The 24,352-nt window shown below is 36.4% G+C and overlaps 1 protein-coding gene across 1 annotated transcript in view; it reads right to left on the bottom strand.

Moving 5' to 3' along the window:
- Positions 1-556: 556 nt before the first annotated feature.
- LOC109065174 (copine-8-like) overlaps positions 557-24,352 on the bottom strand; it is a 123,644-nt gene continuing 99,848 nt past the window's right edge. The window contains exons 14-20 of the mRNA XM_042745989.1: positions 22,503-22,549; positions 21,541-21,722; positions 20,536-20,663; positions 11,819-11,921; positions 10,993-11,050; positions 10,554-10,627; positions 557-3,659 (exon numbers count right to left, since the gene is read on the bottom strand). Coding sequence (XP_042601923.1) covers positions 3,471-3,659; positions 10,554-10,627; positions 10,993-11,050; positions 11,819-11,921; positions 20,536-20,663; positions 21,541-21,722; positions 22,503-22,549 — 781 coding nt within the window. The 3' untranslated portion in view covers positions 557-3,470. The remainder of the gene's footprint in view (positions 3,660-10,553; positions 10,628-10,992; positions 11,051-11,818; positions 11,922-20,535; positions 20,664-21,540; positions 21,723-22,502; positions 22,550-24,352) is intronic.

Here is a 24,352-nt window from a genome sequence, read left to right as displayed (position 1 = left end):
ATATAATTGGAGCTTACCAGCCAGCCAGTGTGCTCCTTCTGTAATTAGAGTGTCACACCAATATGGAAAACAGTTATTATTCCTAATGGCTTTCTAGTTAGGGAAAGAGAGGGAATATGGGAACATAAACTCTGCTCCAAATTGAAATGAGCTGCCTTGTTGTGTGCAGTTTAAATAGGGAGCTTCCTGAAGACATAAACATGGAACTGCAAGTGACGGATTTGAAATGCTCTACAAGAGCATAAACTTTGCATGATCGTATTCTCCAGTTGAATTCAACTGGACTGTCATTTTAGAATCGAATGTACTTTCTATATGTGTCACTATTACTTTTGCTTATAATTAGGGTTATGAGTTTGTTCAAATGTCTTAGGTGAAGTGTAAAAATTCACCATGTAACCTGTTCCATAATATATTGGTGCTACTGATATGAATACGACATGTTGCATTTATTTTACAATCAGAACTCCTTAGAAACTGCATAAAATTACCCTGGCAACCACCCACGACAAACTTGTTTTATGAACAAATGCCATTTCAGTCTCGTAAAGCAATGTGTATATATTAAGAATGTTTATTCCAAAATTAGTACTTGATACAGAAATAACAATTTCATCATATGGATTTACTAGACAATCAAAACTTCAATCATGCTTTCTTTGATTAATAACTGATTCCAAAAAATACAATATAATTGTGCAAAGTACACTAGAATATACACTAGAAAGCAATTATACACTGACACAAAATATATAACAATTCATATCTGAAGGCATCGCACAATTCCAAGAATTCAGTGAGAGATTAAGGCCATTTGTACAGTTATTTTCCTGTCTGATTTTTTTTCTTTACTCAAAACACATAACAATAACAAAAAAACTGATGAATCTCTTGTAAAACTGTACATGCAAACATAGTGCACGTAATATTTAGATATGAATAGCATACAATATAATATTTGGATATCTTCAGTAAACAAATTTCATGTGAGTCGAGTCACAGATTTAGAAACATTTTGATGATGCTTGCCGAGCTGACATCCACTCGCTCACAAACACTCACTCACTTGCACACGCACACACACAGGTGCATACTCACAGGTGAAAGAGTTTGCCAAAGTGGCAGTTGCCGTGGCACCAGCAATGCAGAAAGAAACAGAGCTTAAGGAAAGTAAAGGAATGTTGAGAGCCAACACTCCTAAAAGAGAAAAATTATCATCAACCGACCAAGGTCAAGTGCTGCTTTTTCACACATGCATCATTCTTCAGCTATTACTCTGTGCAGTTCATGTTTACCAAAGTAAAGATGAGAACAAAGAAAGTAGTATGACTTATGACTGAATTTATGTTTATCATGTTCTTGATAAAAAAAATAATAATAAAATAAATGACTTAAGTGGTATGCTTAAATGCTGGAAAGTAGGTTTGTAGACAAATATAAATTGTGCCTACTTAAGATTTCCATTTAAAAGGAATGAGCTGAGTTGATAGTGAAAGACAAGCAGTCAAAAAAAAAAAAATATATATATATTATATTATTAAAATATTCTCAAACTTGCTTTACTTTTTTTTCTGCCAATTTGGCAATTACTTTTAAGGTGATTTTTGTGTAAAACACTGGTGTACTGTAGTAAATCACAAGTACATGTTCATACCTATGTCCTATCAATAACTGACAACCAGAAAGTATCCAATACTGTTTGTTTTAATAATAAAAAAAGATACTTTAAAAATTTTGTAATGAAATTCATACATTGGTTCAGTAGATTTGGCACAAGCATCTGAATGCTTTTTGGGGCTACTTTATGTGTAAACATCTTGTGACTATTGTACTTGTGAATATTGTATGAGTGATAAAGCAGCACAACTAGAATGAGGTTGCGAATGACGATTCTAAATTCCACTACACTAGTGTGTGAGGGAAAAAAATGAGTTGCTACATACTAGAAGATTCACATTTGCTATGTGTGAATGTTTTAGAACAAAAACATTGAGAGTACTTTGCAAAAAACAAAATCAATCAAACAAACAAACAAACAAACAAAACAACTACTAAATGAAGTGAATCATAATAAACCAAGAGTCAATATGATTCATTTCATTCATTTACTAGAAACAAACAACAATAGTCCTGTTTGAACTATTGTTCCAGTTTCTTTGACTATTTGGGTGAGGAGAGAAAAGATGAGTTTTGAAGACTTTAAAGAATCATTTTTCTGATACTATCAGCACATTTCTTAAATAAAAGGATCAAAAACACTTCTAGAAAAAAAGAAAGAAAAAAAAACCACTTAAATTAGGTGTATAATTCTGCATCTTATCATGTTTCAACACTTAAATTTTCACAATGTAATCCAAGAAGAAGTATTTCGTAATAAGTTTTGTGTTTTTGACACTATCTTTGGGCAACTCTACCAGGTAATTATCAAATATGCTGAATCTACATGTTATTGGAAAAAGATAATACAGTATCACCAAATCAACAGAAAATGACAAAACATCCATGCAATGCTTTAAAATAAGACACAAAATAATAACAATAAAAACAAGACAAAATAATAATGGTATATATGTTTTTGACCATTGGGCTCTTATTTGAGAGCAGCTGCTCAGATCTAATTGTAATGAAGCACGCCGAGTCCTATGAGGTTCTTTATACACAATGATGATCTATCATGCTTAAGTCAGAAAAAAAAGGAAAAAAAGGAAAAAAGAGAAAGTGAGTGAGAGAAAAGAGAGAATGAGAAAAGGCCAAATAACATGAACGCTGCACAACATGCATCGCATGCCTGAGCACACCATTTCCATGCAAGAAATGTGGTTTTCTGGAACGACACCAGCCCCTGCCACCTGACGTACATGGCAAAGATAATACGCTGCGAGGATTTGCCGGCAAAGTTCATGTTTAAGAGATACGCTTATAAAAGTTAGATTCAACAGTAAGAAAATCATTAACATGTAAACATTGAGTGAGAGCTCAGAGAAGAAAGAGATAAAGAGATAAGAAATGACGGAAGAAGTCTACTTCTGAAGTTATATACAACAGTCTATTTGCGACTGGTGATTTGTTAGCCTTTTCCTGGTCTGAGGAAGAGGAAGCTGCTCTGCTGTTCTGAGACAGGGTGCAACATCATCAGCTCAATATTTAGTCTGTCTTTACCTTCATACAACTTCATCCTTCTTTTCACGGTTAGCCAGAAACACGAAGTTCATTCTACAATGCGGCCCTCAGAAACAAGCTAGCCAGGCATTGAGAGACAGAGAGAGAAACTGAGAGACATCCTGACAGAGAATGTCTGTAATGGAAGTAAACCTGTTCTCAGAACCCTGTCTAACCATGTTGTCCATCTACAGCCCCCATAGTGCAAAGAGAAAGGGACAGAAAGAGCTGAGAGCTGAGGAAAACTTCATCTCACTGAGTGATTGAGAAAGCAATACTGAGATACTGCAAGGCTCACTCCTGGGGCCATTTTAGATCTGAGTTTGCAGTGGGTGTCCTGGGGGGGTGTACGGAGGGGGAGTGGGAGACGGCTTGATTCCTCTGGTCTTCATATAGGATAGGAACTGGTCTGGGATCTCAGCAAGAACGTCTTTGGCCAGGCGGGCCATGCTGAGGATGTGATTCCCAGTGCGATCAATGTAGTCTCTGAATGGAACAAACTGCAAAAGAAAAAAAAAGAATATTTCATATTTATTTATTTTTTAATTTTGAAGAAATATGACTCTTCATCTTTAAGTTCCTTTGTTCAGGCTTGGAACAACATGAAGGTTAGTAAATTATGGAAATGTCCATTTTGGGGTGAACTAATCTTTTAAGAAAAAGAAAAATAACTTGATAGCAACCTGCTATCAACTTGAATGGTAATTATAATTAACAAATTAGATTTTATATATATATATATATATATATATATATATATATATATATATATATATATATATATATATATATATATATATAGTTTGTTAATTAATAATCTAGTTTGTTAATTAATTACTGTTTTAAATTATCGGCCCAGTCTCACAACGTTATTACATAGGTTTGAGTGATTGCAGTTAGGAATGTACAAATATAATGTGTTTACATTCTTAATTCAACAATATATTAGTTGGTATGCTAAAAGTATTTATAATAACAAAATCAAATATCGTAACAACACAAATCAACACCCATGACAAAAGTAAAATAATAATAATAATTATTATTATTGTTATAATACAATATTACATATCATTACATATATGATTTTGGCGGAACATGTAAAAACAGACCAAATTTGAGGAATGTTACAAAATACAATTTAACTTCAGTGTAAAGTAGATTTTATGGTATAAACACACTCTTTATGTTGACTTTCATCAGGTGAAAATAATCTGAAGCAGGTCTCACATTCATCTGCATTCCTGTGAGAATTTGTGAAGCTGAAAAGAGCAATTAAACTAAAATGAGGGCAGAGGCAACAAATGCTCAGCATGCCAATCAACTCAAACACCTTTGAGACTGAGAGCCAAATTATCCTAAGAGATATGGCTGCTTCTGAGAGCACTACACAGCCATTTAGTTTTTAAGTACATGTTGGCCACTGGGAAGCCAGATCCACTGGAATCTGTGTGTATGTGAAGGCAAAGCTAACTGGACAAGCCTCCCTAGCCACCTATGATAGCCGTTCATGCACACTGCCTGTTAACATGCTTACTAACAAGCGTGGGGCGACCTACACATAATGATGACTACCTTGCCAAGAACTTTAAGAAAAGCGGAGCACAGAGGAGCACAGAATGCATAAAAAAATGACATTTTGAGAAAGACTGAGAGAGCTCTGTTCTTATTTGCAATAAAGCAAGCAGAGTTAGGTCAGAACTCAGAATGCTAATATAAATGTGAGATTCATGATAGTAATAGGCTATAATGGGCATAATTTGCATGGTTTTATAAACTGGAAATTCAATAACTTATATGGTGTATGTTTTAAGACCTGGATAAGTTTCAAAGCAAAATTTTAGCATCAGCATTTTACCATATCTTGAGGCTCGTTTACGCCAACACTTTAGCATCCACACCAACACACAATAAGGTTCTGTGTTTATTATAATAATCTAAATAAACTTTTTCTGCATTGTCTCAATTCATTTCAGTAATATTCAATACCATTTAAAAATGTCTCGGTTACATATGGTAACCCTCGTTCGCTGAAGGAGGGAATGGAGACGTCACGTCGTTGACCGACAAACTGGGATCTCGCTTCGAGACCAATCTACTCTGAGTGTAAACTAAACGAGCCGATGCACATTGACATGCAATTATTGCATCCATCTGCAGCTGATCACAGCATGAGCATAAAGAGGCAGTTGCAGTTGCAATGCATACCAGGTTTTCGCTGAGTAGCCGAGCCAGTGACCGGGCTGCTCAGTGGTGGTACAGCAGCCGTGGCAACGGGACATGACTCCTCTGTTTCCTCCTTCAGGGAATGAGGGTTACCATACGTAACCAAGACGTTCCCTTTCAGTCGGTCACTCTCGACATCACGTTGGTGACCGACGAATTGGCATTCCCTACCAAAGTGCCATGGATGCTGGCCCTTCCAATGCCCTTTGCATGCCACCTGCACCCCCTTTTTGGTGTAGGCTGGGGCTATCAACAAGAAGACCACTCACCGTTTTTGTAGCACTACCTGCTCAGTGAGATTGGATAACACTGGGAAAACATACCCGTTTTACTTGAAACAGGGACGTTGTGGTAGCCCCATCCTTCCCGAAGGAGGTCTCGGGAGCAAATACGCATATGAACATCTGTTCAGGTGCATATGGAAATTTGGAGGGGATTGTAAACCTCTCGGAAATGACAGAAGTCTGCCGGGGAAACACAGGCTCTGAGGCTATACCGTGGACTTTACACATATGGGATCCACTTAGGTATCACATATGGAACCCAGCCCTCTACCTGTTCTCAAGTATTCAGTGATTGAGGGCATGGCACTGGAGCTTCTGCTGCGTCCTGCTGCCGAGGAGATGGAAGAGCTCGACAGGGTCCACAGTACGGACACTCTAGAGTAGTTTTAGCACACCGACACTAACCGTGGCCTCTCAGTGCCACTATCTGTTTGAGGTGAGAACACAGGAGGATACAGGCTCCACACGAAGGCTATAGAATCTATTAAACATTGGGGGTTGCCCAGCCCGCAGCTCTACAAATATCTGTCAGTGAGGCGCCACGAGCCAGCGCCCAGGAGGATGCAACACTCCTAGTAGAGTGAGCTCGCAACCTGAGCGGGCAGGGCACACCCTGTGGCACATAGCTGGGCCGGGGCCACAGGATTACCTGTGTGTCAGCCGGCCCAAACTCTAGGCACGAATCGTCGACCGAAAATGCATGCAGGTCCCCTACCATCTTTATAGAGGCCAGTGCAAGCAGAGTTTTCAATGAAAGAAACTTCAGCTTGCCTGAGTGCAAAGGCTCAAAAGGGCCCTGCTGTAGTGTTTTAAGCACTAGAGACAGGTCCCAAGAGGGTATGGAAGGGGGCCGGGGATTTAACCTTCTGATGACCAGGTCATACTTACCTACCGACTTCCCTTCCATGGGGTCATAGTTAGCAGCGATCACTGCAACATAGACTTTCAGGGTGGAGGGAGACAGCCTTTGCTCCAGCCCTTGCTGCAAAAAGGAAAGCATGACCCTGATCGGGCATCTCTGGGGTCTTCTCGATGAGAAGAACACTACTTGACAAACAGGTTCCACTTCAAGGCGTTAGCGTGTCTCGTAGACGGTGCTCTTGCCGAAGTGATGGTGTCCACTACCTCTTGGAGTAAGTCACAAAGAACCTCCGCGTCCCGTCCAGGGACCAAGCATGAAGTTTCCAGAGGGTGCCACAGGCTTTGAGTCAGTAGATCCTTCCTTAGAGGAATCCGCCAGGGAGGGGCTGTCGCAAGGAGCACTAGTTTGGGAAACCAGGTCCGAGTGGGCCAATACAGCGCCACAAGCAAGACCTGCTCCTCGTCCTCCCTGACCTTGCACAGCATCTGTGCGAGAAGGCTTACTGGGGCAAATGCATTCTAGAACAACTGGCAGTGAGAGGTCTCTGGAGAGGCAAACAGGTCTAAATGAACGGCTCCAAAACGTCTCCAAATCATCTGGACTGTCCGGGGATGGAGTCGCCACTCTCCTGGGAGCGTAGCTCGAGACAGCTCGTTGGCTGTATGGTTGAGCAGGCCCGGAATGTAAATGGCATGAAGTGAAGTGGCGGGCGAGTTCCAACATGTGACGGGAGCGCAGACCAGCCTTTGAGAAGGTTCAAGGCACACTGTTAACAACTCTAGGCAATTGATATGCCAGTGAAGATGGGGGCCCGTCCATACCCCCGACACTGTGTGCCCGTTGTACGTGGCCTCCCAGCCGGTGACCGGGTTACAGGGGCACTCCTGCCCAGAGAAACGTAAGATCTGACCATGGGGTGAAGGTTTGGCGACAGGCCGGTGTAACTTGGACCGCGCTGCCATGCCCACTTCGGGATTTGGCCATGAAGCCATTGCTGAAGCTGTGACATATGCAATAGTGCTAGCGGTGTAAGTGCCACTGCAGCTGCCATATTCCGTGAGCTGGTGAGCTCCTCATGCTCCTTCGGGGAGAAAGGCACCTAGGTGGGTCACTGAGAACCAGCGTGAGCCACCCTGAGAAACCAATCGGAGATTTCCACTCACACCTTACCCTCTCGGCGGCCCGGGAAAGCATTGCCGACATCTCTGGAACTGATTCAGGCCTTGCCACCGCCCCGGAGGGTGGCAGCACAGCCAGATCTACCTCTCCAGAGAGCTCTCGCACCGATGCAGTGATCAACATCTGTTCACTGGGAGGAGCCCCAAAGGATACCACTGGTATGCTCTTTGAAGAGGGCGTTCCTTTGGCGGCTCAACTGGTTGTGAAGCGCTAGATGAGTGATGGTCCCCCGAGGGGTTGGTTCCCTGAGGTGTTTGCCACCACTGTAATCCTCAAACCACCCGCGCTACTGCTGGAAATAGCCCTCGCCTGGCAGCCGCCAGGGCGAGCACTAGATTTTGGCAGAGGCAATGGAGCCCCGCCCCCATTTTTCCTAGGAAACGGAGCCTGGCCCACAGCTCCGAGATGGTCATCTTCCCACAATGGGAACATGACTCAGCCATGAACACCACCTCAGCATGTTTAATGCCCAGACACGTGAGGCAGCGGTAATGACCATCACCAGGTAACAACGGCATCCAGAAACGCATGGGTGAAATGGCATCTTTAAAAGGATGATCCATCGTCTTTACAAAGACTCACACGTGTAAGCTCTTTTAGAGAAATTGCTCTTTTAGGGAAATGCTCTTTTAGTGCTGAGGCGCACAAGGGGGTAGTGCAGCCTGAAGTGTGCAACCCCCTCGACACAAGAACGACCACCGCTGAAGCGCCATACCGCCAACACCAGAAGCTTCCAAGAGCACATTGAACTCGTAGCTCACTTGAGAGACTTGGATGCAGCAGAACGATGTTGTTGCTCGGCTCCGAAGCAAAAAGCTGGTATTCATTGCACCTGCTGCCTCTTTATGCTCATGCTGTAATGAGCTGCAGCTGGATGCAATAATTGCATGCCAATGTGCATTGGCTTGTTTAGTTTACACTCAAAGTAGATTGGTCTCTCGAATCAAGATCCCAATGCGTCGGTCACTGACATGACGTCGAGAGTGACCGACTGAAAAAGAATCTGGGATTAGTATGGTTACTTTTAAAACAAATTCATATTTTTATTCAGTAAGTATGTTTGCTATGTATTAAATTTATAAAAAAATGCCAGTAAAGACTTTTATCACGTTACAAAATATTTCTGTTTCCTATAAATGCTGTTCTTTTGTTGTAATGCTATACTTTCAAGCTTACAGACTGTAATTCATAAAGTTCTTATTGTGCTGCATCTATCTGCTGTTTTTGACACTGTCAATCATCAGATCCTCCTGTCTGCCCTCTGTCTATCCTCAGTGATGCATCACTGGGCATCACAGGGATTCCACTTCGATGGCTTCAATCCTATCTCACTGGTAGGTTTTCAGGGTGGCCTGGGGAGGGGCGTTATCCAAAGTACATCAACTGGTTACTAGGGTTCCTCAGGGATCAGTTCTTTGACCCCTCCTCTTCTCCATATACACTACATCACTGGTCCCATCATACAGGCACATGGCTTCTTCTACCATTGCTATTCTGATGACACACAGCTCTATCTCTCATTTCAACCAGATGATCCAACGGTAGCTGCACGGATCTCAGGCTGCCTGGCAGACATCCCGGCATGGATGAAAGAATATCACCTACAGCTTAACCTGGCAAAGACTGAGATTCTTGTCTTTCCTGCCACCCCAACTCGACAGCATAGTTTCACCATCCAGCTAGGTTCTTTCACAATTACCCCATCTGTCAGAAATCTTGGTGTAATCTTTGATAACCAGCTGACCTTCAAAGACCACATTGTAAAGACTGCTCGATCTTGCAAGTTTGCACTGCACAACATCAGAAAGATAAGGCCTTTTCTAACAGAGCATGCTGCACAACTTCTTGTCCAGGCCCTTGTCATTTCTAGGCTGGACTTCCATCAAGCAGTATCAAACCTCTACAATTGATTCAGAATGTAGCGGCACGACTGGTCTTCAACAAGTCCAAAAGAGCCCAAGAAGTCTGAGATCTGCTAGTGAGCGACACATCATGGTACCTTCACAGAGAGGTTCAAAATCACTTTCCAGAAAATTCTTGTTCACCATTCCTGGCTGGTTGAATCATCTTCCCACCCCTATCCGGAATGCTGAATCCCTGGCAATTTTCAAGTGATAGCTGAAAACTCATCTCTTTCAACACTACTTGACTTCGTCCAAAATTATTATTATTATAAAAAAATAAAAAAAACTTTGTCTGTCTCTTTATTTATTCCTTCTCTTTCTAGCTTGTACTTATTTGAACAATGCCTAAAACTTGGTATCATGAGCACTTCCTGTGTCTGTTTGCCTCTTTAAGAAGAATTGCTTTGTGCATTCCCAAATTGTAAGTCTCTTTGGATAAAAGCGTCTGCAAAATGACTAAATGTAAATGTCATAAACAGAACAAAATCATAGGCTGGTTAATTTCATCACTTTTTATGTTTATCATGTGTTTTAATGCTCTAGACTGCTGTAATTTTATTGTGCAAGTATTTACGAGATCATACAAACTGATTATAAGTTATATTATAAAGCATTTCAAACACATTATAATGTGTTAAGGATACCATTGTATATATAATACATTACAAAGCATTACATATACAGACGCCACAGAAAGTGTAAACGAGTAGAGAAATGCTTGTTAAATTACATGAACACTGTCACAAATTTTTGTAGCTTGATTCAAAAAGTACATTTTTGAAACTTTTTGGTAATTAGTGTGCCATTAAAACAAATTACTCCACAATAAATTATTGTACATTTACTTACAAACACATGTAACTTGCAAGATATCCATAATCTCTATAGTTGTCTCTGTATTAGTGATGAAGGATAAATACTTTAGCTGTGTTATTATACCTGTACGATGTCTCTCTCAGCGTTTCTGCCCCTCGATGAGATTCTGACTTCATCACCATCCAGCTCGATCATGGCTGAGGACACACAACAGATAAGAAACACACATAACCGGAGATATGAAAACATGAGTAAGTTTAGCATTTGAGTGACTACAATTGTGTGTTTTGAGCATTTTACACTCATTTAATTATTCCTAAACCCATCGGCATTACTGTCAGTGCAACGGGGAAATGGCATGCTCATTTACTCTGCAGTAGTACATAATTTTTTTATCCGCTCAAATTAAAGGCCTGAGCATCACTATAAAACTCACATGTACGGTGTGAAGGGGATGTGTTGTGCAGATAAAATGACTTTTAAAATGGGTTTATTACAAAAAAATATATAAGCAATATGAAATCTATAAGAGCAAAATAACTAAATAAATAACTCTTCTTACCATCAAACTCGGCTGGTCCAACTCCAACAATAATAATTGACATGGGAAGACATGCAGCCTGGAATGAGGAAAAAAGAAAACTATGTCATCAAATTGACCACCATGTCATTTATTTTATTTTTTTGTTTGTCTAATCGAAAACAACAACAACAACAACAACATGGTTTTTAGTTTAAACTTGTTTTGTCTAAAAGCAAATAACACTCCCCACAGCAATAGAATAGAATAGAATATTTTTTTCTTCTTTCAGTTCTTCTCATAGTATTGCTAATTTAGCTTTTGTTTATGGTGAAATAACATTAGTATATTTGTACTAATGTTTTGGTAAATACATTAGACATATATTTACATATAAAATATATTTATTTTTATTTTTTCACATTTTAATTAGTAATGTAAATAATAATATATTAAATAGTAATATGTTTATATATGTATTTATATTTATAATATAATATATTTAAAACCACACAAATAAGTGCATTTGTTCTTTATTTTTAACTTCATCAAAATAAATATTTATGGTCCACACAGTTCTCAAAAATAAATCCAAAAAGGGTTTACAAACTAATGCCTTGAATTAATTTCCAAGAACCATTTTTGTCCCTATTATGTCATAGATAAGAATTTTAAATGTAATTAGTGGACAATTCCTTTAGGTTTTTATAATGTCACAGGATAAACATTTTATGATCCATGAAGCAAAGACCCACTACAAAGTTGATTTAAGTTGATTATTGACTATTGAGTTAATCTATTTTACAGATGGTTATATAGCTAAAATCTACATGAACATTCAATGTAGTTTAGTAGACAGGACACCTACGTTAACAATGGACTCCTTTGTCTGGGCCATATCTGATATCACTCCATCTGTGATGATGAGGAGGATGAAGTACTGTGATCCGTCCTTTATTGAGGCAGCGTATCTGCATGAGAGAGTACATTGTTACATTCATTAAACATCTCATTACTGGAGGATATACAGCCAAAGCCTCTGGATTGTGACATAATTTCACTGTATTACTACACTGTCTGGATTCCTAATTATTTTCATCAGCTTATGAGGTAAATAAAATACCCTGAGGCATTAATAACTTTGGAGACACAAGCAAATAAATTCTGCACAGTTCATTTATCTGTGGTTGTTACAAACCATTCCTACAATACAAATAAAGCCAATTAAAAGTGTAATTATTATCTGAATGCATCATAGATATTTCAGTCTCTTTTCCACCCACACATTCTACCAAAGGGTGTAGTTGTTCAGAGCACTGATACTTGACACCCTTTACTAGCCTCCTTCAACTCATTGTGATTTGTGCTTCAAGCTGATCTGTGGTGAAATATCCACTACAGACCTCTGGGTAAGGAGAAGGGATGAAATGGTCTCGGTATATGTTTACCAGCCTCTGCTTCCTCAGATTGGCTTAGGTGGATTAAAGCTTTGAAAACCTAATGTTCCATTGAGGATTTCGAAGATGCTGTACACAGTAATGCTCAAAACGTTTCTTCCCTTGTCACTGAAAATGTTCAAATTTGAAAATTCACTTGTGGACACAATGGCATTTCGTGAATTGGGCAACTATGGCTCATTGTAAAGACACACAACCGGAAACTACCGAGCTGAATTACTTCAAACTGAATATATGTCATAAAGCTCAATACAAGCTGTTCATTATTATCAAAGCTCCAGAAGTAGACTACATCAAAAACACAATATTGCTGTTATGGTGTAACATTAATATGTCATTAACAATTGATATGTATTTTCCCCATTCGCTTATGCTGTCACAAAGACTTAAACTATTTTGATCAGTCTTTAGAAATCATGTAGAACAGAACAAAACAATTATAATGTAAATTAGATCCATTGACATTAAATATGCCAATTAAAATAATCTTTTTAAACACATTAATTTAATAAGATAGTAACCATACAACCAATACATTACTGAATTAATTAATAAATTATAATTATACTTTATTTTACAGTTTCCTTGTAACACTGTAATTATAAATTTAAGTACTGAGTGATAATCGTTAACTACATGTACTTGCTAATTGGTTAGGGTTAGGATGAGGGTTTAGTTTAGGGTTAATTGCATGTAATTATGCATAATTTATTGTTATTAAGATGGTCTGCATTTCAAATCTCAATTGAATAATTGTATATTTGAATATTTATAGAAGCCTATGAATACAAAAGGCTAGATCAGACTGCCTCAGTAAACAGCAAAAACCAACAGCTGTAATGTGTTGGAAAGGAAACTTTGACATAATCTGATTTTATTGTGAACTGTTGTCATTGCTAGAATGTGCAAGGCCTCCACTATTTTGGTGGAGTCAATTACATATATATAAATGTTTTAATTGTTTATATTCTTAAAATGCATTAGCTTCTTGTCGAGACACCAGTTCACATTTACAGCTGAATGTTTGCTGCGTAAAAATATGCGTTGATATTAAATACGGCACAGTAAGGTCCACAGACTTTCTACAGATACCCCTTAGCGTGCCGTGACTTTTCTGGAGGCTCATTGTGATGAATGATGGAAAATCACCTAAAAGGAGGCAATGCCTCTGTCGCGCTATAATTGGATATAACTGGTTATGATTGGATGTGATTGGTTTCTGAGATAAATCGTGCCTCTTGTTTTCGTGCAAGCTCTCGGTCTGAATGAAGAAAATGGTGTTATTGACTAATTATAAAGTAAAAACTCTTCAACTTAGATACCACTACAGTACTTTGTGTCACATCAAAATAAAACTTTAAATTGTCTGAAAACGTGATGACTGCATCAGTTTTTAGTGAGCATTCAGCCTTGACTTTTCATGAAATGAAAGATATTTCTTTGTGTCTGTGGTATTGTTTACAGAGCTTTAATGACGATGACCTGAAAATAAGTTGACTATTAAAAAGAACAGCTGAACATCAGTTAACAAATAAAAAAAATATTGGTAACATTTTACACTAAGGTGTCATTTAATGAGTTAACTAACATTAGTTAATATAAATACAGTTGTTCATTGTTAGTTCATGTTAGTTCACAGTGCATAAACTAATGTTAACAAACACAAATGTATTATTAAAATCAAAAGTTAACAATGCATTAAATATGATTAATAAATGCTGTAGAAGTAGGCTATTGTTTATTTTTAGTTCATGTTAACTAAAGTAGTTGATGTAAAGTAGTAATGAAACTGTCACGTTTCGCTACGGACACGGAGCAAGGAGCGAGGAGACCAGGAGTACACTACCAAGGAATTTATTCATATGGCAGGGAATCACACGTAGCACAGAGATGACATCAACAATACTAGGCAAAGAAACAGGGAACTGAATACTCTTTATATACACAGACAATAGGGACTACCAACTAGACACTCCTGGATTTAATCAAAACAAACGGGAAACACCTGGAATGAAATCAATTAACGGGAGAAACTAAATGCACAAATGAGCTAATTGGGAACAAAACACAACCAAAACTAGGAACAGAGTCTGACATAACGCCCCCCTCCAGAATTTGTGTCCTCATGCCTTGGGGGAAAAACTAACCAGGGAATCAGGAGCCCTGCCTGCCTGAGTAAAAAGTGTATGTGTATGTGTCTGTTGGTACTCTTGTCCATTACACAGATTAACATACAAACAAATAAAAAATATTTATCCACACTTTATGGACTTAATATTAAATATATAAAGATGTTTTTAAATAAACAAGATATGTGAGATATTTTTTAATAAATAAATACACAAAAACAGACAGACAAACAATAAATTCGATTACCAAAAAACACATAAACAGTATAAGCCTCATCTCTTTTAAAGTGGGACTTCACCCAAAACATTTTGTCTCCTTCACTATATACAAATAAGGTTGTTAATCTATTATGAATAAACATTAGTATACAGTGAAAGACTGTATATTTACTAACCTAGATTAATATATGTTGTTCACTGTTAGTTCATGATACTTAATGGATCAACTAACATTAGCGAATTGAACCTTTTTGCCAACTGATACCTTTTTTGGGGTTTGAATCAGTACGTTAACCTTGTTGGTGTTTGTTGGTGCAGTGTGAAGGCCTTTCCACAGTGAGCACGAAAAAGTGAAACGAATATTGGACGCAATGACGCACTGGAATAAAACAATAGATTTCTATTGATGATTCCACATAGACCGCAAACATTCGCGTACCCGAAAACGCGAATGTATTTTTCGAACAAGTCCGACAAATCTTTTCTGTTTCGCAAAGCGAAAACACAGGCTATCCAATAAGATTTGAGCTAGGATCACCTGATTGGAGCAAGTGGGTGTTTAAAGTGGGTATGCAAATACATTAATAATTACATACATTTTCAAGTGTAGCTTGATGCTATTTATACTTTTAATTATATTTGAGGCTGTAGCCTATTCTTGTAAGCAATATAGATAGTTTGTGTTTCTGGTGTAGAAACTTGTTTATCTTAATTTAATGTTGTATATTGAGCAGCAGCGTTAAATCCAATGTATTTTTCGAACAAGTCCGACAAATCTTTTTTGGTCGACATCCCCTAGCATGCAGGCGTGAATTAGCAGAAGGTGAACAATCGTTTCGCATTCGGTGTGAAAGCACCGTTCAGTGTGGAAAGGCCTTGAGGATTATAGTTATATTTTCCACTTTTCTAAATACAACTTTAAAATTTTTTACGTATTGCCATTTGTTGCCGCAGTGTTCAGGCTTATAACGTTTAAGATTTTGCAAACACATAAAAATACGTGTTTTTAGTCTTTAATTCTTGAGTTTTAAATTTTTCAATTTCTCCAGTAACAAAAATGTGCACAGTAGAAAATCCATGCAAACAGCACATTAGCTCTGAAAGAGCAATATAAAAGCAGTTTATTATTAAACTGTGTGGGCGCGACTTATAGAAAATACACACAGAGAGATTAGAGAGGTGCAGTGTGACAGTTGTGTCGTCAGTGCTGATGAGTGGACACTGCAGTGACTGTGAACATAGGGGTGATAATGACTTGATGATCTGTCCTTTAGTTCCCATCCTCAGAAAATCCATTAAATGGATGTATAATTAGATACACAGTGTGAGGATGTGCCAGACTGTTGGCTCCCTTTAAACCATTAATGTGGATTTAACATGGGATTTGTGAGAATAGTGGTGCAATAACAAAACATGAGTTTTAGAAACTTATTCAAATGCAAAAACAACTGCCATAAGTTGCAGTATAAACAAGAGCCAATATATTAATATCATAACACCTGTATAAAAGTGTTGAGGCTTTCTTAGCAGATCACAGGGATAGGCCTATACCAGGTAACATGCACACAGCCACTTAGATTAATCAACTGATATTCAGTTACTAAATATCCGAAGGAATAATTTTGGCTGCAATATAGCGCAACAGCGATTGTTCAATATTTTATCAGCCTTGTTTCCAGTTATTGAACTTTATTTAAATTTAAAAGTTCAATTTAAGTTATTATTAAACTTTTTTGAATACTAATGAACACATAATCACTGACTTCACCATTATTGTCACTTCATTTTGTTGGAGAGATTTTAAATTGCATTTGTCAGTTAGCTAATTAAATTAACAAATAAAATAAAGTTTAAATTTAACTAAATGGAAAAGTAATGCAATTTCAAACTCCTGAGGGTCTTAATTTCTGGTAATTCCTACATTATCTTATTAACAAGATCGTATTGAGTTTAATTTTATTTTTATGGAGATGTTATTGAGTTTCATTTTTATGATTAATACTCTAAAATAAAAATAACACAATATCCAGGGCACCAAGACACTGTCTATTATCCTCATCAATAGATTCTAAATGTCCCTGAGCTTGTAAGAGTATGTCTATTATTAGTATCTATCTGTCTGTTAAACTATTTTGCATTTTAATATTAGATTTTGTCAAGCCAACATAAAAAAAATTCAATGTAGATTAGATTCTTACCTTCCTTATATTGATTTAATTTTTAGAAAGGTCTATAAGGTCTTTATCACATGTAACATCAACAACAAAAAAGTTACTGTACATGGCAAAGGTCAAATTAAATGAGGAAGAGTGTTGTGGGAATTAAACCGACAATCCCAGACAGGGCTCGACATTAACCTGATTTACAAGTAACCTGATTTAAACGTCAGTAATAAACAATAACAAGGGCAGCACATAAACTCAGTGGAGAATGATTCAGATTTTTTTACTTTCAGTGTAAACAGTGACTGATAATGGATAATGTATTAACAGTATCAATGTTGAGGCTTGCACAGCCTGTCTGACTTGCAGAGGAATCAAAACTAATAGGCGCATCAGCACAAAGAAACAAACACAGGTTACTGCGGTAGAAAAAAAGATAACTATTTTATATAATATATGATATAGATAAGCAACATTACAAGACCAAGAGTGATGTTTTCCCGACTATCAGCACAATTGCAAATGTGACATTGATTTCATACAACAGTAGTTCAATAAACAAGTAGTAAATAATCTGAATTACATTTTAGACGTTATTAACTGTTTTTGCTCCATTTCACTAACAAAACAGTTCTATGCAAAGCCACAGAAGAACAGTCACACATCTCTGAGCAACACACAACAGTGTTTTGTTACTGAATGAGTCAAGTGAGTCAACCAGTGCATTCCAAATGGGATATATCACCCTCCAAACGTCACTTTGGAGTGAAAACAATCATGACTGCCATATTGAAGGGTTGTTACAAACTAAAGTGCTCAAAACTGGCCTTGGTGCGATAAACCAAAAATAAATAAATAAACTAAGGTTAAATAAAAGGCGCAGCTTGCACAATCTACTCATCACATGGTATTCTGTCATTACTTATAAGTTGTATAACATTTTGTTTGTTTGTTTTATTTTTGCATTTTCACACCAAACAAAACAAGAGTGTTTCTTACAGGCAAAATTTTGATTCTCTAAGGAAAGAGCTAACATTGCACTGAGCAGTAAATGACAGGCCAATTTGTTTTACACTGTAGCATTACTATATGTGGATGCTGAAATGCGCTTAGACACTCCAGATAATGATTCCAATCTTTTATTGCTGCTGCTAGAGATGTAGACCTCAGGCTCTCACAGCCCCAAGCTGTTAAGAGTGTCCTTAAGATATTTTATTCTGATCTTCAACAGTGTAAAATGGTAAGTACAGTATCTCTAAACAGTTTAGAGCTTATCCTGATTTTACAGAAAATAAATGTATTAATATTTCTACAAATATTTTTTATTCCACCTCTCTGTTCAGCTTCTGATAATTTGTACAGCACAAATTTATTGATTTCTAAAATAATTTGAATTTTTTTAAATACAAATCGGTGTTACAATTCCCTAAGTTTTCCAATGTACATATTTTTTTTTTGCATGAGCTTATTAAGAACAGCTTTGATTTTTTTTTTTTTCCAATTAGATTCTGGGCAGAAAAGTATCAAAACTGTATTATAAAACAACAACAATAATAATAAAAACTGTAAAAAGTGATTAACTGCAATTGTTGCATTAAAGATTATTAGATTCTGGGCAGAAAAGTATCAAAAATGTATTATAAAACAACAACAGCAATAATAATAAAAACTGTAAAAAGTGAATAACTGCAATTGTTGCATTAAAGATATATATATATATATATCTGGGCATAATAAGTATATAAATATATTTTTTTTAAAACTAACAATTTAACTTTTACCTGATTAAAACATTTTTGGTATTGCATTTAGTTTGGTTTGGTTATTTTGTTTAACTTTTAACTGTTTATAACTTAAATTTAAATTTTACCTGATTTTAAATTTTTTAAATTTAAATTTAAATTTAAATTTAAATTTAAATTAATTTAATTAACCTGATTAAAACATTTTTGGTATAACAATGCATTTAGTTTGATTCAGTGATTTTGAATAACATTGTATCCAGTGTTTATTAAATGAATTAAATTAAATATTGAATTAAATCAACTAAATTACTGTCTTTCTGCTAAACCTTTTAGAACAGCATTTATTGTGAATAGTGTTTATAAAACAGATTTTAATTAAAAAATGTTCTCTTCAAGTGAATGCATTTAACATTACTCTAATAACAAGTAGAAAAAAATAGACAAGATATATACAAAGTGAATATTTACCAGATAATATTTTCTTTTGGTTTTAGTACAATGACACTATAAATTCTAATTAATCAGTTTTGAAAAGAGTATGTTGTCTTTTTTTCACACAGTAAAATGAGTCTTCATACATTAAAATACTCTATATTGACCTTTATATTTTAGGAAAGGTCTTGAAGATAATTATCATATTTGGGAGTTCGTGGCAAGTTTAAAAACCCAGGATTTAGGGCTTCATCCATGGGAATGACATAAAATGTTAACCACCGTCTTATATTTTCCATCAGAGATCTTTCATGTATGCCTATAGGGTACAAAAGAATTCTGTGTGTGTAAAACACATCTAATTTTAGGGCCACTGTGTCAAATTCATAGTGGCCATTTAATGTTTTTCCTCACATCACTTGATGGATGATACAGACCTGGGATGGGGATCTTATTTGGGGCAGCATGTAATCTAATCTTATAGTCTCATCTCTACAAGTCTAGTTCCACAGCTCATTCAAAGTGATTTAAAGGTCATAAATTGTGCCTCAGAGGCCATTTTGGATTTGATTATCTCTGTGTAACTGTCACACACTTTGTTTGTATGTTGCACCTGGGTGATAATGCACGGATTGAGAATGATGGCTGTTGCCAATCTCTAAAAATGTGGAAAATCTGCATTGTTTGCTGAATGATATTGTACCTCTCAATCAATGCAAGCTTGACGTCTTAAGTAATAGAAGATTCACCATTGTACTAGCTTTTCTAGCCATCTCTTAACATTTTCTAGTCATTTTTATTACAGTCGGTAGTCAAAGTAACTTTTTTGAATAGCAAAATGGCTGCAATAGGCATCTCAACTTCCTTTGATATGAAAAGACAGATGACATATGGCCATGAAAGTACATGAAAAAAGAAGGACCAATATGTTGTCATGGACAACAGTGAAATATTTAGTGTAACAGTCAATATACTAAAAAAAAATCACCACACAGCCAATACATTTAATCTACTTCCATAATCTAAACTACTGGACTACAGAAAAAGTCTGCAATGCTGTGCAGAAATGTGAATGTAAACACTTTAATCTATGCAAGTCTGATTTTGTGTATCATTTGTGTTATGAAATATGTCAGATTGCAATTTTAAAGTATGTTCTGCTTTCTTACCATTGCCACAAGACATAAATTAGTGTAAAATGTCTTCTTCATTTGTCTCTTTCAAAAATATAGCTGAGCATGTTTAGCATTCCATAAAAAAATTGAATTGCCAATTTCAAATTGCCAAATTTTGATTTCATGGTTATTTTAAACATTGAATTTGTTACCACAATAGTAATGCATGTATGCATGTACAAAAGGACAACACACTTGCAAATGATATGTGTAGCTGTGTGCGCATGCACATTATGTCTCTGGTTCTAAAATGTTCTGAACATTACCTGGCTACATGGTTAATGACAGGCGAGAAGTTGGTAGGTCCATAGAGCGTGACGGACTTTAGACTCTGGTAATAAGCCTCCATGACTCCATCAATGCCATTGCAATATGGATTCTGAGGGTTTCCATTCTGTAGGAAGACAGGAAATTTTTTTAAAAAATAATGTGAAATCAAATAATCAAACAGACAGGGCCTCACGGTTTAACATCTGGTGGAGAGAGATAACTCACAGTGGAAAGTCCACATTTTAAAGACATAAATAGATGCTTACATTCTTTGAATAAAATGCAAGTTCCACTTTTAGGGTTGCCAGGGCATTATGTGGTTGCTATGAAGTGTTCTAACTGATTTTTCAATTTGGTTGGCAGTATTTTTGGGTGGTTGCCAGAACATTGCTATGTGGTTGTTATAATGGTCCCTTGTTTGTATTTTTTTTTTGCGATGCCATGCAAGTGCTCTGGGTGGTTGCTAGGGTGGTATGTGTTGTTATGCAATTGCTAAGGTGTTCAGGTTTTTATACACTGCAGTTGCTAGGGTGTCATGGGTGGTTGCTAACTGGTTCCTTTCTAGCTCAAGTCAAAAATACCCACCCCTAGTCTCATCATTCGCAAGGTAAAAACTTTAAACAATGTCTAGTTTTGCTGACTTCACAAAAGCATTCACTTCGCTCTCTCTAAAACACAAACATCCAGCTCTTGTGTCATTCCTGTTTGTATCTTGCAATCTGAGAACATGGAATTAAAAAAGTACAAGAGATGTTTTGGACTTTTGAAGTATAAAAAAAGGTTTATATTTCCAAAGAGTTTTCTAGTAAATGTAGGACTCTGTCAAGTGCCTATCTCTAAAAACCTGTTCTGAAATTGAAAGCTTTGTGTATTGTTCTGACTGGAGACTAACACAACCGAAGAGAACATTCAGAAACAGACTTGTGTCCTCAAAAACTGGATATCCTGTGACTACAGCATAAAGCTATCTCTGCAGGGCAGGTGTTTTAAAAACTGCTTACCAGGGCAAACTCATGGGATATTCTCCCATCAGGAGGCAGTTTGGCTCCGAAGCCCAGTGCGGGGAACATCTTGTCGCTGTCATAGTCCTGTATGATCTCCCCCACGGCTTTGAGTGCCATGGCGTAGGCGTTGAGCTGATAGGGATTCATGTAATGGAGGGAAGTGGGCTGGGCTGGGTTGCCTGGGAACCATATGAAAGAAAATGTGTACTTTTAGTGCAGCTTAACCATTTGACAGGAACAGTATTCTTATTAAATTGTCAACCACATTTAAAGAACATACTGTACATATTCATGGCTACACTGTTGAATAGTATAATACATTATAACTCATGACAACATAATGTGACACATTAAATATGGTCTTATTTTATGATGTATTTCAATGCATAATACTCGTTAACAGTATAACTATGGATAGAACTAATATAATGTAACAATGTTTACAGTTATTTATGATTAATTATACTGTAAGATACATTTAAAATCATTATGAAATTACTAGATTGTTTGATTAATGTAGTTTTCTCTAATGTCTATTATGTCTATAATGTCTAGTATTACTTATTGATTATAAGGTAGTTGTAGAAGTAATGTTTAGGTATTGTGTAGGGTTATAGAAGTATATAAATATAAAATTGTAAGTTTTCATCTCTTTACTCTTTGTGTAAACTGAGAGGCTGATATTATGAATCCAGAAGGAAAAAAAAATAAAGCTAGTGATGTATAAAAATAGATTTGCAGGGATGGCCCTGTAATACAGTTGGTTTTGCGGCATTTCCTTTGAATCTGCAAATGAATGTAAAAGGCAGGCCTCTCAGTATAATCACACAGATCAGAGCTCTTTATCGCATTAAACCTCACTTATTATGATAGAGGGCGGCTATTACCAGCCCCTTTTCATGCCTCACATGCATACATTTCAATAATTCCATCAGCCTTCTGATGGAGATGGCACTCACCGTTAGAAGCTGTGAAATCAATCGCCACTGTGAAATTAATCTGAGTCCTGCACAACAAAGAGACAGGAAGAAAGGTAATGGTTATTTCAATCATACTTCAATCTTGTGAACATTAAGATGCTCCAGGTGTAATAAAAGCACATTATTAAAAAATCAAATATGGTAATAAATGCAAACTCTTGAGGAGAGAATAAGGAAATGGATAAATCGAGATATCACTGAGAAGGACTCTTAAATGTCAGTATAAAAAATACCATAAAAACATAAAAATAACACAAACATAATATAAAAGGTCATGTTCTGATGTATAAGACATTTATGCATGAAGTATGTGCATGAACAATATTTGCTCGTGTTGTATATGTTTTGTTGTTAGCTTAACAACATGCTAACATTACACTAATGTGATACTGAGTGTCACATGAGGAACCCTATTTGGCATATGTGACCGACCATTTAAAAACTTGTCGGGTGTTTCAAATCACTCCCTTTTGAGGTTCCATATCATTTAGGATGCTACCTTATAAGGTACACAGATAGCAAGAACTTTTGGGCCAAAAGTTGTGGACAGCTGTCACAGTTGGCCTCAGTATAGCATGGCGGAGCACATATGGGCAAAACTTTCACCTTATATGTTTCGCCATGGCTTTAGGATTGGAGGGAATTTTCTTTTGGATGACTATTTGTATTGAGGTATATGGCCCAGATGACAGCACACAAACACTTAATCTGTTTCAGCTTTTTAACAATGTCATGAAGCAGCATTACCTTTACCTCAAACAAGTCATTCAGTGTCCACAGCTCGTTACTTTACTAGAAAAATTAACTCTGGAGAAGAGCATTTCACTAAATATTTGCATTATATTAGCCTACATATTCATTATATATTTTAACTCAATATGTTAGTGATTTCTTAATTAGTGTATGCTTAATTAGTGTACATTTTAAATCTGTCATGAAAACAAAGTAGAAACATAATTTATAGTTATATTTAGACATTATGTAAAAACTGCCTTTGTGCAATTTACATGTTTGAGTGTTGATTACTGTATCTAAAAATAAATAGAAATGTAATAGTTTGGGCTCTGTTGTTAATTATAGCCTTTAATATTTTAGTTAAGTCCATTTTTTATCCTAAAGAAAATAGTAATGATAAAATTGCAATAACAGAATTTATTCAAATACAGAACCACAATTTGTTTAGTAAACCACTAAAAAAAAAAAAAAAAAAAATTGTTCTCTCTTCCTGCTGTACCAAAAAATATATCAAACCGTAACTTCAAAACCAAATAATAATAATGAATCATCATTTTTGTGTGCCACCCCTAATGTTTTCATTATTATGTATAATATTAAGTATTATGTCTAAAAATAGCATGTTATTATAGTAGCTCATGTTTTGTTTATTTTAAAAATGGCTACGCAGCAGCACTCATGTCTTGGGTGGTAGAAAAAGAGAATATGGATTTGCAGTCATTAATAATATGTGCTTGTCTTAATATTCAAATGATATCTGATATATATGATACTAATTATGGTATACTGATGTTCTTCTTTTTCTCTCCTTTTTCCTGACAGACTGACCATGAGTGAGAAAGGCTGACAAGATTTATTGTACATTTATTCACTCATTTGACATTCACAACATAGCACACTTCTGTTATCTTATGTATTGTACATCTGCTATTAAAATAATATTATAAAAATAAAAAATAAATAATTACTGTGAATAAATTTTTGTGCCAGTTCTAGGCCGGCAAACATGTACTAATCTGGGCCACACTTTAGCTATTGATTTGGGCCAGATCTGAGCCAAAGGAAAATTCCTATGCCTATGTAAGCAGTAGACT

This window comes from Cyprinus carpio, chromosome A4, assembly GCF_018340385.1.
Source record: "Cyprinus carpio isolate SPL01 chromosome A4, ASM1834038v1, whole genome shotgun sequence".
Classification (NCBI taxonomy): Eukaryota; Metazoa; Chordata; class Actinopteri; order Cypriniformes; family Cyprinidae; genus Cyprinus; species Cyprinus carpio.
This window is presented reverse-complemented; position numbering and strand designations above follow the sequence as displayed.